The following is a 13,427-nucleotide window of genomic DNA, read 5'->3' as shown; positions in this document are numbered from 1 at the left end:
TCCTACTCTTCTGTTTCCTGTCTGCCGATCAATTATCTGGGTAGCCAATAGTAATGCTACTGAAATTGAGAATGACTGACTGACTGACTCTATTTGGAAAGTGGGATTTCTTTCTCTTTTGGGGAATGCGCCACACTCATGGTCTGACATCTTTCTCTCTGGGGGACATGGAAGTGTGGAACTTCATTTATGTAGATATAGCGAGAGGGTGTGACTTTGACAGAGAGAACTTGATAGAGGTATATGGTCAAATTAAGTAGGGAGATTGTTCCCATTGTTGGAAGGATTATGAGCCAAAGAGCGCATAGGTTTTTGGTAATAGGGAAAGAAGCAATGGTAACATGAGGAAAAACAGTTACGACATGAAAATATTTATGATTTGAAATGCACTGTCTGAATGTAGTGGAGACAGGCTGAATTCAAGAGGGAATTTAAATAATGATCCAACAGGCAGACATGAGAAGGTAGAATAAAGGTGGCACGAGGACAGTTTCTTTTGGAGAATTAGAACAGACCCCACAAGTTGAATGGCTATTTTTTGCTGGAAGCCTTTGTGTTGTAAAAAATATCATTCTGAGAACGTTTTGGCAAGAAAAATTTCTGGAAATTCCCAAGTGTGGGTGCATCTGTATAGAAATCTGTGGAGTTCTGTTCAGATCATTCACCTAAAACATTCAGTAATTTACTCTCTACAGTGTCTGACCAACCAATCATTTCTAGTATTTTGTTTTTGTTTTCTTTCCATCACTTGAATTGTTTTTCCTTTGTTTTACTGAGAAACTATAACACTGGCCATTTATAAAATGATATAGTTAAGGGCAAGCTGAAGTTCCTCTTAAAGTAAATTCTAACACCATTCCCAGATTGTCCCATTGGAAATGGTACACTGGTGTAACAATTTCTGCTGTACTAAAAGACTTGTGCAAGTGTTAAGTAGTCATCTGTTTTCAGTTTTCTGTTTCTAATTGAATCTATTGTAAATTGGATTAAAAGTACAGCAAATTCCTTGTCTAAGTGAATGACTTGAAACCAGCCCAATAGAAAAGGTTTCTATAAAGTGGTCTTTATATCATAAGATATGGGAGCAGAAGCAAACCGTTCGGCCCATCAAGTCTGGCAATTCAGTGAGATAATGATTAAATGTCTATTTCTCTCAGCCTTAAATGTACTTAATGATCCAGCTTCCACAAACTTCTGTGGTCAAGAAAGCTATGGATTCACTACTGGTCTTAAACAAGTGACTCCTCACTCTGAGAAAATGGCATTTGATCATTGTCCCTCAAACTCAATCTGTCAATCCTCTCCCCCACAAATCTTTCATGATGGTCTCTTCTCATTCTTCTAAACAAGTACAAGCCCAACCTATTCAATCTCTCCTTACAAGAAACTTCACTATGCCGGGGATCAACCTACTGAACCTTCTCTGGAATGCCAGTGTAGGTTTTCTTGGATAAAGTTGACCAAAACTGCTTCACAGTATTCCAGGATAGTATTAGTGCCTTAGTTTTCACAAGACTTTTTTTTTAATGTTCCATTTCCTTTTGGGATAAAAGCTGACCGTCCATTTGCTTTCCTATTACCTGCCTGGGCGCTAGTCTTTTGTGATTCTTGTATAAGGAATTTCAAATCTGTGTTGCAGCTTTCTGTAGTCTTTATCCATTTAAAATATATTCAGCTCCTTTATTCTTCCTGTCAAAGTGCATAATCTTACATTTTCTCTTGTTATATTCCATCTGCTATGCTTTTGCCCACTCACTTAATCTGTCTATACTTTCTGTAAACTCTTTTGTCAACTTCATTACCTGCCTTCCCACCAATCCAATCTCATTGACAGACTTGGCAATAGCACATTAACTTCGAAAATCCAAGTTGTTAATATATATTGTATATAAATGCAGCCTCAGCTCTCCACAATTTACAGATTGCCTTCTGAAAAAAAAGCCTGCTTATTCCTAAGTGTTTGTCTTTTATTAGCCAGCCAGTCCTTTACCTTTTACCCATGTTAATATACTACCCCCAACACCATGGGCTCTTGTCTCATCTCATGTAATAATCTTGTGTGCTCTACCTTTCATTGTATGCCTTTTGAAATCCGAATATATTACTTTTACTGGTTCCCCTTTACCTCTCCCGCTCGTTATTTCAAAGAATTGTAATAAATTTGTCAGACATGATTTTCCCATCGTGAAGACATGTTGACTCTACTTGACCATATTATGTATTTCAAAATGCTGTGCTATTACATCTTTCATAATAGACACTTAACATTTTCCCAATAATATCCATTTAGTTACATGCTTATAGTTACCTGATTTTGTCTGCCTCCCTTTTGTTAATAAGGCTGTTACATTAGCAGTTCTGTAATCCCGTGGCATTTTTCCACAATCTAAGGATACGCATATTAGTATATCACTATGTCTGTAGCTACTCCCTTTGCTATCCTCTGACACAACCCATCAGGCCTCAGAGACGTATCAGCCTTTTGCTATATTAGTATCCTTAGTACATTTTTTTTTTTCTAGTGGTAGTTACTTAGTTTATTTCCTGCACCTTTTCCCTTGACTATTTAATATTTTTGGAATGCTATTAATGGCCTCTACTGTGAAGATGGATCTTGAAATATTTACTCAACTCCTCTGCCAGTTTCTGACTCTTCATGATCTCTCCAGCCTCATTCTTGAAGGGGCCTATGTTCAGTGTGACCCTTCTCATCCCCCTCATATATTTAAAGAAGTTCTTGCTGTCTATTTTTGTTACTTGCTAACTTGCCCTCATAGTTTATTTTCTCTTTCCTTTTTTCTTTGGTCATCTTTTGTTAGCTTTTAAAATTTCTCCAGTTTTTTTTTGAAACTTGGTTATGGTTCTTTCATGTGATTTAATCCATGACAATGGGTCTTCTATTGATAATGGTGAAAGAAAATACCAAATGTAGTAGTAGCCCACCTGTACTTATTGTTCCTTTTGGTACTTTTTAAGACTGGTTTGGAGATCAATTTCCAGTTAACTGGGGTCTGTCTTTTGTACTTTCTGAAACATCTAGGTGGGTGGGACATTCAACTGTTCAATACGTAAATACAAGCTGAGCAACTGATCTGTTTTTTAAATAAAGATGAATTTTAATATTTAAAGTATAATTTTAAAAAAATTAAACTAACCCAGCTGTGCTTCATCAGCTGGGTGCTCTGCAAGCAGTGGCTGTGACTTTTCCTGGCAGAACACACGCACTTTTGTTTTTTTTTAAAAGCTGCTTAAAGAAAAAAGAATTGAAGTCCTTCCTTATTTGAAATGACTTTAATAGAGAACAGATTACAGTTCATTCCTTTAGTAAAACAGAAATAGCTATCATTACTCCACCCACTCTACCCACCAACCCCCTACAAGGTTTGCATCGCCAGATTTCACAGCAACTTGCAGCTTGCATGTATTACCACTCTTGCCTGAATAAAGTTGCACAGATACGGGAGCGCTGTTATGTATTATAATGTAACACATCTGTTAGTCCTCTCCATTCTTCCCCATGATCAATCTGTCTTCCTTGCCTTCTATTTTTTTCTTGCAACTGCTCTATCTCTATACATCTATCAGTCTGTTGTGTGCAGTGACCCTGTTTTTTTTTTGCATCTCTTTGTGCTCTCCACCCCATCTGAGCATGCACACGCCATCCTCCTTTGTGCGTTTCCCCACCCCACCACCCCCCACCCCCCCCCCCCCCCCCCGCCCAATCTTATTTGTATAATTAACTGTTTCAGCTTGAAAGATAATTTCAGTGACACATGCACAAGAATCGTTAACAGATCTGCGCATTTTGGTATACTCTTGAGTATCACAATGTTGAGTTGTCTTGAACTGCATTTAAATTTTGCTGCTCCCTTGATATGAAGTTCATCTAGCCTTACAGAGCAATACCAACTGAATGTTTGAATAAATGGAGAGCTTTTCAGTTATGTCTGTAGTCTTAATCAACATTTACCATTTCAATTACAAATGATTCTCAAGTCCAAATACTGTCACTTATGTTTTTAATTGAATTTATTAGTTTTAGTTCACAATGGAAGTCTTCTATTTGTAGCACCTGACCACATCTCCTACGTCAAAGTTTCTCACGTATAGCACTAGTTTTGAAGGGCACTATTCACTGCTGATATGTAAGATTCTTTTAGCAAGATCCCACAACTGACTTGAGTTAAACAACCACTTGATCTGTTTTTGGTAGTTATGAGTGGAAGCAATATTGATCAGAATACGAGAAAAACACTCACCTCCCCTTTTTAGTGTTATGATCATTTTCTAAAGTACATTGAACAAATGGAATTGGACGTTCATGTAGTATCTCTTCAGAAAAACATTTGATTAATGAAGCCCTTTCACATGTGTACTGTTACCGTTCAAGACTACTTAAACAAGAGTATGGTTGTAATTCTGTGTTGATCCAACATGGATTAACTTTCACTGCACTTAAATCCATTTGCCATGGTAATTTTTTTCTCTCATGGGATGAGTATGTTGCTGGTAAAGTCAACATTTGTTGCCTTTCAAATGAGGGGCTTGCTAGGCTATTTGACAGAGCAATTGAAGTTCTTCTGTCACACGTAGACCAAGCCAAGGTTACAGATTTCCTTCCTTGTAGAACATTGGTCTTCACAGCAACTGATAATAAATGTCATGGTCACAATTAATAAGCTTATCTTGAATGTAAATGCTGCCAGCTTCTGTGTCCACGTAGACACATGGCCTATGGATTACTAGTCCAATGACATTACCACTATGCCACAGTTTCTTCTAATAAGGGAGATGGTAGCATTTAATTCTTTGTGCTATTGTCAATGTTGCATTTGTGTTTCTTGTGTTAAATCATTAAATGTGGCAAATAATTGAGGCTGTAGAATAGATGCTGTAGGAATGCAAATAGCCTCATCGTTCCACCGCAAGTACGTAAGCAATGTCAAAGACTATTACTACCTGATATCAGTATGTTACTATATAAAAGATGTTTTATCATGCCCTGAGAATGAGTGTCCCATAATTCCAATAGCAAGCATTTTGAATGTTAAGAAAATGAAATTAATTGCTATCCTATACCTCAGATTTTAAAAAGTGATTTATTTGTGTCTCCACACACTTTCAAAGATATATTTGCAGGTAAAGCAATATGGTTCAAACTTAATGATGTCTCACATTGTCTCTTGTAACAGACCTGTAGTTTCATTTTTAAATTTGAAGTTGGGCTAATGGTCTGAAGAGTGTCAGCTGGAGTTTAATTTAGATAAGTGCGAAGTATTGCATTTTGGTAAAATAAGCAAGGGCAGGACTTGTACTGTTAATGGTAGGGCTTTGTGTAATGTTGTAGAACAGAGACCTAGAGGTGCAGGTATACGATTCTTTGAAAGTTGCATCATAGGTAGGCAGGGTAGTTAGGAAGGTGTTTGGCATGCTTGCCTTCATTGCTTAGACCATTGTGTATTGGAGTTGGGGGATGTCATGTTGGGGTTGTACAGAAGGTTGGTGAGGTCACTTTTGGAGTACTGTGTACATTTCTGGTTGCCCTGTGATATTATTAAAGGAAGGATATTTATTAATTAGAAAGGCTTCAGAAAAGGTTTACTGGAATTTTGCAAGGAATGGCGGGTTTGAGTTATAGGAAGAGGTGGATAGGCTGAAACATTTTCCACTGGAGTGTAGGAGGTTGAGGACTGGCCTGAGAGGTTTATAAAGTAGTGAGGGCATAAATAAGGTGATTAACAAAGGCACCACACCCACAAACATCCACCGTCTTCACCACTGATGCTCTGTAGCGGCACTGTGTACAATCTACAAGATGCACTGCAGAAATTTGCAAAATGTTCGGAGGATCTTCCAAGGCCATGACAACTACCATCTAGAAGGACAAGGGCAGTAAATACATGGGAATGCCACCACCTGCAGGCTCACCTCCAAATCACTCACTATGCTGACATGGCAATGTATCATGAGCCCAAAACGTCAATTCTCCTGCTCCTTGGATGCTGCCTGACCTGCGCTTTTCCAGCAACACATTTTCAGCTCTGATCTCCAGCATCTGCAGTCCTCACTTTCTCCTCTTGCATTATAGGCCTACCTTCCAGCACATGGACTGCAGCACTTCAACAAAGCATCTCTTCACCACCTTCTCAAGGGTTACTAGGGGGTGACAATAAATGCTGACTGACTAAATGCACTCAAATTACACAGAATAAAAAAAAGTTCTAATACCTCTGGAATCTGAAGCCATCCCTCCGGCACCATCTCTTTCAGTCACACATTCATCAGCTGTATCCTGCTATTCCTTTACTCTATACTGTATGGTACTGAGAGTAATCCAGAGATTACTACCTTTCTGAACTCCTCAATGCAGCACTTTGTTTCCCTTATCTGGTCCCAACATGGCTCACAACATTTGGCTGTTTAGCATCCCATTCAGAATGTCATTCTGTGACATCCTTGACCCTGGCACACAGAAGGCCATGTACTATCCTAGGCAAAAGCACTTGCCCGCTCCCTTAAAGATGAATTCCCTACTACTCTAGCTGTTCCACAGTCATTGCTCCCCATCCCTTTATGCACCTGAACCACACTGCCACAGTGTTGGCTCTAGCTGGCCTCCACAAAGGAGTCACCACTGTTATTGTTTTCAAGCAAGGTGCATTAGGTGGATTTCTTCAATAGCTGCCTAGCCATTTTTGCCTCTGCCTGCACTTTAAACTGCAGCATGACCACATCCTGAAATATGCAGTCGTCAAACCTGTCCACTTTGTGAGCTGCATTGTAAATCCTCCACAAGCTATTAAAGCTCCAAAACCCGGAGCTCAGACCCAACGGGAGGCACTGCCTGTGCACCTGGTCAGCCAGACTGCCAAGAACTGCTAAGATTTCTCCCACCATGCAGGATGTGCAAATCATAGTCATGAATTCCCCCGAGATATTGCAACTGAATAGAATATGGACCGTTGCCTTTATTTTACCCTTACTCTTTCTTAAACATAAACTAGAAAAACTTTATCCTTGCTTCTGTCCAGAATCTCACTCTGGTCTGCAGCTAGTCTGTCTGCTTTTTGGTGAAGGTCCTCACCTCATCTGCTCGATTGTGATGCTGACTGCCAGACATAGGTCCCTACCTCACCTATTCCTCTCAATATCAAAATTATCAATGAGGGTGGTTGAGTTTAGGGTGCAAATTTAGGTAATTTGGAAGTGGACTAGTCAGATTAAGTAACAATTATTAAATTGTATTGGAAGGTGGTCATTGACGCCAGAGGAAAGAAGTCTGTTCTTGTACTGTGCTTTTGCTATCCTGCTGCAGATTTTGATAAGATTCTCCACCCAGGCATTGCCTCACTTAAAGTCAGTACCATAAAGAAAAACTGCAAGAAAAATTGAGTGATATTATAAATATTAAAGTAATTTAGATATTTCCCATGTATCTTATCAGCTTTTGTCAATATGATGTGTTGCTAGAAAAGCGCAGCAGGTCAGGCAGCATCCAAGAAGCAGGGGAATCCTCATTCCCGAAGAAGGACTTATGCCCAAAACGTCGATTGGTCTTATGCCCAAAACGCCTGACCTGCTGTGCTTTTCCAGCAACACATTTTTCAGCTCTGATCTCCAGCATCTGCAGTACTCACTTTCTCCTAGCTTTTGTCAAAATGTAAACTGCTTGTGAAGAGTGCAGGTTTGTACATCTAGCAAAGTTCAGTGGTTAGATTGTTGAATTATCTTCAAAAAAGATGATTGGTGCTTTGAACTTTTGTTCAACAAATCTGAATTAATTTTTTTTGTTTGAGTCATGTTAAATTATTACATTAGATTATTTTGTTTGGAGCCTATTTTACTAGCCTATGGAATTAGCACAGAACAAATCGAATATTGCTATTGTCAGTATTTCCATTAAAGGATATAACTATTGCATTAATTTATCAGAAGACAAAAGGCTATAACTTCAAACGATAATTTGTCCAGTCCATTTGATTGCCTGGTCTAACTTATGCAGGACTTCTGAGTACCTTGATCGTCTTGTGTTACTTCAGAGTATTAACCGTTACAGCTTGTTTTCCAGCAAAGACATTTTAAATTTTGCATTACTTGCTTGCATTTAGGATTTCTTGGATGTTAATTGCAAATGTGCATTGTTTTATTAGGGAACTGTGAATGAATAAAACTATGAAGGATAGTGTAAGAGATTTCACCTTGAAAGGTTAGATGAAATAATACAATTGTAACGAAATTGAAAATAGTTTCAAGCCCTCAGCGCTAGGGACCCAAGTTCGATTCCCACCTTGGGCCACTGTTTGGAGTTTGCATCCCCCATGTCTGCGTGGATTTCCTCTGGGTGCTCCATGCTCTGGTTTCCTCCCACAATCCAAAGATGTGCAGCACAGGTAAACTGGCCATACTAAATTGCCCATAGTGTTAGGTGCATTAGTCAGGGTTAATGTAGGGGAATGGGTCAGGGTGAGTTAACCTTGGGAGGATCAGTGTGGACTTGTTGGTGCCAAATGGCCTGTTTCCACCCTGTAGGGAATCTAATGTCATCAAAATTAAATTTTGACTTGGATCACCACTTGGGAATGGAAGGGAAGCTGAACAGCCAATAATAAACTTTCATTCTCAAGTTCTTTCCCAATCGGTGTGTCATCTTACTTTCCCTTAGCAGCTCTGGTTTCTGTTTGATGTGCATTGTGGCTGAGTCTTGCCTGTGCAGTAGCTGATCAATCTGAATATTGAAATCTGTATCTATCTTCTGCATTACATATACTATAGTATCTATATTGTGGAATTATATCACTGCCACTGGATCCGAACTCTGAGGTTGCCTCAGAGTACTATAGGTTTAAGTACTCTCTTCCCCTCTTGTGGGCTGTAGTAGGGGTTCAATAACACACTTTTCCAAAGGTTATACGAATGAGCAAGAAGCACTGGGCATGCATGATATTGCATGCATAGTGAACAAATTAAATGAAAACTAAGGCTTTTGTAACTTTGGGGTTTCTAAGGTAAATTGAGGGTCACTTATTTCTAAACTGGGCTGGACTGCGTATGTTCAAGCGTGTACGGATATGGGCCAGGTGCTGGCAGGTGGGACTAGATTGGGTTGGGATATCTGGCCGGCGTGGATGGGTTGGACCGAATGGTCTGTTTCCATGCTGTACATCTCTATGACTCTGACTCTTTGACTCTGTCAAGATGACAAAAAAAAACTGATTGGGATTTTTTGCAAAATCACAAAGTCAAGAAAAAAAGCACTTAAAGTTGGCCATGCTATCCCTCTGACATTTGAAGTGACTTGTATTGTTAATGTATGTGCATGTGTGTGTATGTCCTAAGAAAGTAACTCAGCTTGTGATGTTGCTTTTAGCACCATCCAGTGTTTGTAATATGAATTACATTTATACATAAAGCATCCCTTGGCTTGGGAAACCAGTGTAGACATTCTGAAACTGCAAAACAAGATGGAAAGGTAGTCTGCTGCCATCATAGATATTATATATGTCTGATTTGTTTTTGTTGTGTTTCAGACTTCTGCATGTCATGCAAGTTTTGTTATAGGAGTGAATGGACTGTTGGTAATTATTTTAAATGTGGTACATTTCATAGACCAGCTTTAAGTCAATCTTTTAGAAGTAGAAAATTGGCCATTGTGATGCTTGCTTTGACTGAGCTATGTGGTTCATAGGTTCTGTGTTAAAACCTTTCTGGGGCATAGAAGACCAGCTGGTTTAATTAGTTACGTCTCATTTTAGTCTGGTGTAATTTTAATATCCTGCTAGTCACACCCTCCCACAGTTATGCAATCAGCAGTCTGACATTAGTGTACAGCAATTTAGAGAAACCCCCTCCCTTCTTGAGAAGAATTAACTTTAAATTGTAATGCATTTCTGTTCTTCAATCCATATGTAATATGTTAGTCCATATTTGAAACATTATATAGAATTGAATGTTCTGAATTTGAAAATGTGCATTGTTAGAACTGAACATTCAAGATAAAAGTAAGTTTAATTGAGGATTAATAGAACATTTGCCTTTAGTTCATAAGCATGTGGATAAAAAAATTGTGTCCAAATGAGTATTGACTGATTGCAAGTAAATAATACAAAGAAAATTTTGTTGAACAAAGCTTGAGGTATTTGTGGCTTGTGCATAAAAGAAACATCCTGGGTGGGTGCTATCATTTTCTTGGATTGTATTTTCTTCTTGGAAAAATGGAAAGCGATATTCACCAAGCAGTCAGGGAGCGAGCTGAATCCAAGGAAATAAGGTTTTGCATAAAATGTTAATTAAGATAATTAGTGTCTGAAGAAACAACTATTGTGAAATTTTGGATAGCACATCAATGTGTAAATTTTTAGAAAGATTGTTTTTTAAAAAAATGCTACATTTAGGAAGAAATCTTCAAGTAAGAGTAATAATTGGATGAAAGCCTGTGGCTCAAATTAATAACATTTATCCAATTTCCCATACTAAGCAAAAAAAAATCCACGTGGCAGCAGTGTCTGAGTAAGGGCTTTCTTGCAGTCCTTGGATTGGAGTATCATTTGTTTAGTTATTGTTTACTGGAAAAAGGTGTCTCCACAAACTCCATTAACCGGAGTGGCGGGTGACATTGAACCCAAGAAAATCAGTCTAGAATTCCAGAAACCTGATTCAATGGAGGAAATAGTGTTGGTGTGCTGCCTGAACCAACATGACAGTCTCATTTTGGTATGTGCATTGAAATCAAAATTAGTTGAAGGCTAGGAACCAGGAAAGTCCCAGTAGGTTGTGATTTTCTAAGTACAGAAAATGATCACTGAAGATAGCCACGACTGACATGGGTCAGACTTAAATAGCATACATTGCAGCATTTCAGTTGCACACCTCAGTGGTCTGTGTTTCAATTCCCACAGTTTGGCGAGTTGGAATGGTATAGTTGTAAATATTTAAATGCCAGAAGTTGTGAAATGGGAGCCTATTATCCCTTAAACCGATCAACTACTTGTTTTACCCAAGACCAAACTAGAAATGGGTGACCCAATCTGCTCTTGGCAAGTGAGTGCCCTTTAAAAATTAACATTAAGCTGCCTGCTTTCACTTCACCTGTTATTCTGTTTGGAAATTATGTTGATCTGTTTTCTCTTGACTTGCAGAAATCTGATAGGAGAGTTGAATCTTTAAGATGAGTGAATCTGCTTTGACAGTGCTACTTATGAGCCTAGGTGCACTAAACTGCCCAGCTAACTGGAAATATCTCTCATGAATCGTAATTGATTCCGCTACAATCTCTCTGATTCCCTTAGAATAATTCTTGCTCTCATAGGTTACAACCTGGCGCAGTAGGGTTCCTGACCACAAATGGCCTCCATCCTGTTTATTAGGTTGCCTGTTGGCAAGAACCAGACAGAAAAATGACTAAACGAGCCCAATAGTAACTTACATGCAGTAAACAGGTTAAAACTCAGGACAACATCCATAAAAATTAAGTTTGCTTTTTTAGGAGGCATGAGCTAAGTCAAGTAAGTTACTGTTGAAATAATTTCGTTGCAATTCTCCATTCTTTTTTAAACTTTTAAAATCTAGGCCTAACTTCTGTTAGAAATTGGTTTTGGTAATAGTGCATGCTATTAGTAATCCAGGTATCTGTGAATATTGTTTTTATTTGACAATTCAAAGGATTATATTGTCACTGATTAGCCCAGTATTTATTGCATACCCTTAATTGTCCTCATGAAATTGAACTGGTGCCTTGAACTTTGTAGGTACACCAACGGGTCACTGGTTTGGAAGAGGCTGTCAATGGAGCCTTGGTGAGTGCTGCAGTGCCTCTTGTACATGATACACATTGTTGTCACAGTGTCTTAGTGGTGGAGGGAGTGAATGTTTTTAAGGTGGTGGATGTGATGCCATTCAAGTAGATTGCTTTGTCCTGAATGGTGTCAAACTTTCTAACACTGTTGGAGCTACACTCATCCAGACAAGTATCTATTGCATTCCTTGCATGTGCCTTAGAGCTGGTGGACATTGAGGAGTTCGGTGAGTTGCAGATTTCCTAGCCTCTGACCTGTAGCCTCAATGTGTATAATGCTGAACCAGTTCAGTTTCTTATCAATGGTAACCTCCAATATGTTGTTAGTGAGGTTCATTGTTGTCAATGCAATGTCATCAGGAGATCGTTAGGTTCACTGCACTTGGGAATGGCCATTACCTGGCATCTGTGGGTCACAAATGTCAGTTACTGGTCATCAGTTCAAGCTTCAATGAAGGTTGTAAATATTTGGAATTTTTAACTCCAGATGGTTAATTCTCTCCGTCATGCTTCAAATTGTAAATAATAAAATTGCAAATTTTGGTCCAAAGTTGTAAACCTAGAAATCAAAAGTGTGGGAAGTAACTAACAAAGTCGGATATTGAAGATTCAAGAATTATTTCAAACTAATGATACATTTCTTTTAAGGTAAATCAACTGAGTTTTTCAAATTTAATCTGTGAACGTTTGTATTTAGAGCAGAAAAAATTGTCATAACATTTAAAAGTCACTGGACTCTTGAGAGGGTCTCTGGCACTATTAAGCGGACCACAGAAGACTGAGATAAGAGGTTTATATGCAGGAACTGAGAAGGCAGCGATGTGTTGTTTGAAATGAATAAAGTGACACTAAAGTGCTGTTTGGCAGCTTGACTCCTCCATGTGTTCTGAAACATTATAAGTTCTTAGTGACAACCCTCATGTGCTCCCTGATTCAGGAATTTTCAACGTTTTAAAGTTCCAGAAGTGCAAGCTCCACAGTGCTCCTTGGCCTCTTGAAACTTATACTGAAATTCCTTACCATGGAAACATTTAACTTTAAAGCACAAAAAAATTTACAACTCATTATTCCAGCATAAAGAGCTGTCACAGAGGCAATCCCAGCTATACTTGTCATTACTTCTTGATCCTGAACCAACCTTGGCCTCCAATATTTGTCTAACTATCCATTTGGATATCCTTACTTTAACCAATCCCTGTGGCAAAAAAAATCCATATTCCAATAACAGTCAAAAGTTGAAAAAAAGAGTTGCGGTTTATACTTCCAAACAAGAAATTAAACTGCCTGGATCACCTGGCATTGACCAAAGCACCAGAATTGTCAAAAGCATATACATAGACTCACTGACCATGCACAGTTTTTCTTGCTAACATTTGGGGTCTGGTGCAAAAGTTGAGCTATCCCATAGACTAGTCAAGCAGCAGCCTAATTTTGTCTATAAATATGACCATAGCAGGCACTGCCATCATCATCCTTAAGTGTTTCATGCCCCACTTAGGAAAGAGCCACCAAAGATGGCAACACAGTGGTATGCAGTCAGGAGCAAATTGCTATGCATGTAGTCAAAATAGTCTCGGGCCCGTGATATCTCGTGGCATCAGGTCAAGCATATGAAAGAAAAACTGAATTGCTACCA

At 38.7% G+C, this 13,427-nt stretch overlaps 1 protein-coding gene across 6 annotated transcripts in view; it reads left to right on the top strand.

Annotated features, from left to right (window-relative positions):
* phaf1 (phagosome assembly factor 1) overlaps positions 1-13,427 on the top strand; it is a 175,241-nt gene that overhangs the window by 64,425 nt on the left and 97,389 nt on the right. For 2 of the 6 annotated variants that reach the window (XM_072547773.1, XM_072547772.1), the window contains exon 6: positions 11,745-11,792. The exons of the other annotated variants lie outside the window; for them this stretch is intronic. In XM_072547773.1, coding sequence (XP_072403874.1) covers positions 11,745-11,792 — 48 coding nt within the window. The remainder of the gene's footprint in view (positions 1-11,744; positions 11,793-13,427) is intronic. 6 annotated transcript variants of the gene reach the window in all.

The sequence above is a fragment of the Chiloscyllium punctatum genome, chromosome 26 (genome assembly GCF_047496795.1).
Source record: "Chiloscyllium punctatum isolate Juve2018m chromosome 26, sChiPun1.3, whole genome shotgun sequence".
Lineage (NCBI taxonomy): Eukaryota > Metazoa > Chordata > Chondrichthyes > Orectolobiformes > Hemiscylliidae > Chiloscyllium > Chiloscyllium punctatum.
The sequence above is the reverse complement of the archived record's forward strand: the minus strand, read 5'-3'. Positions and strand labels throughout refer to the sequence as shown.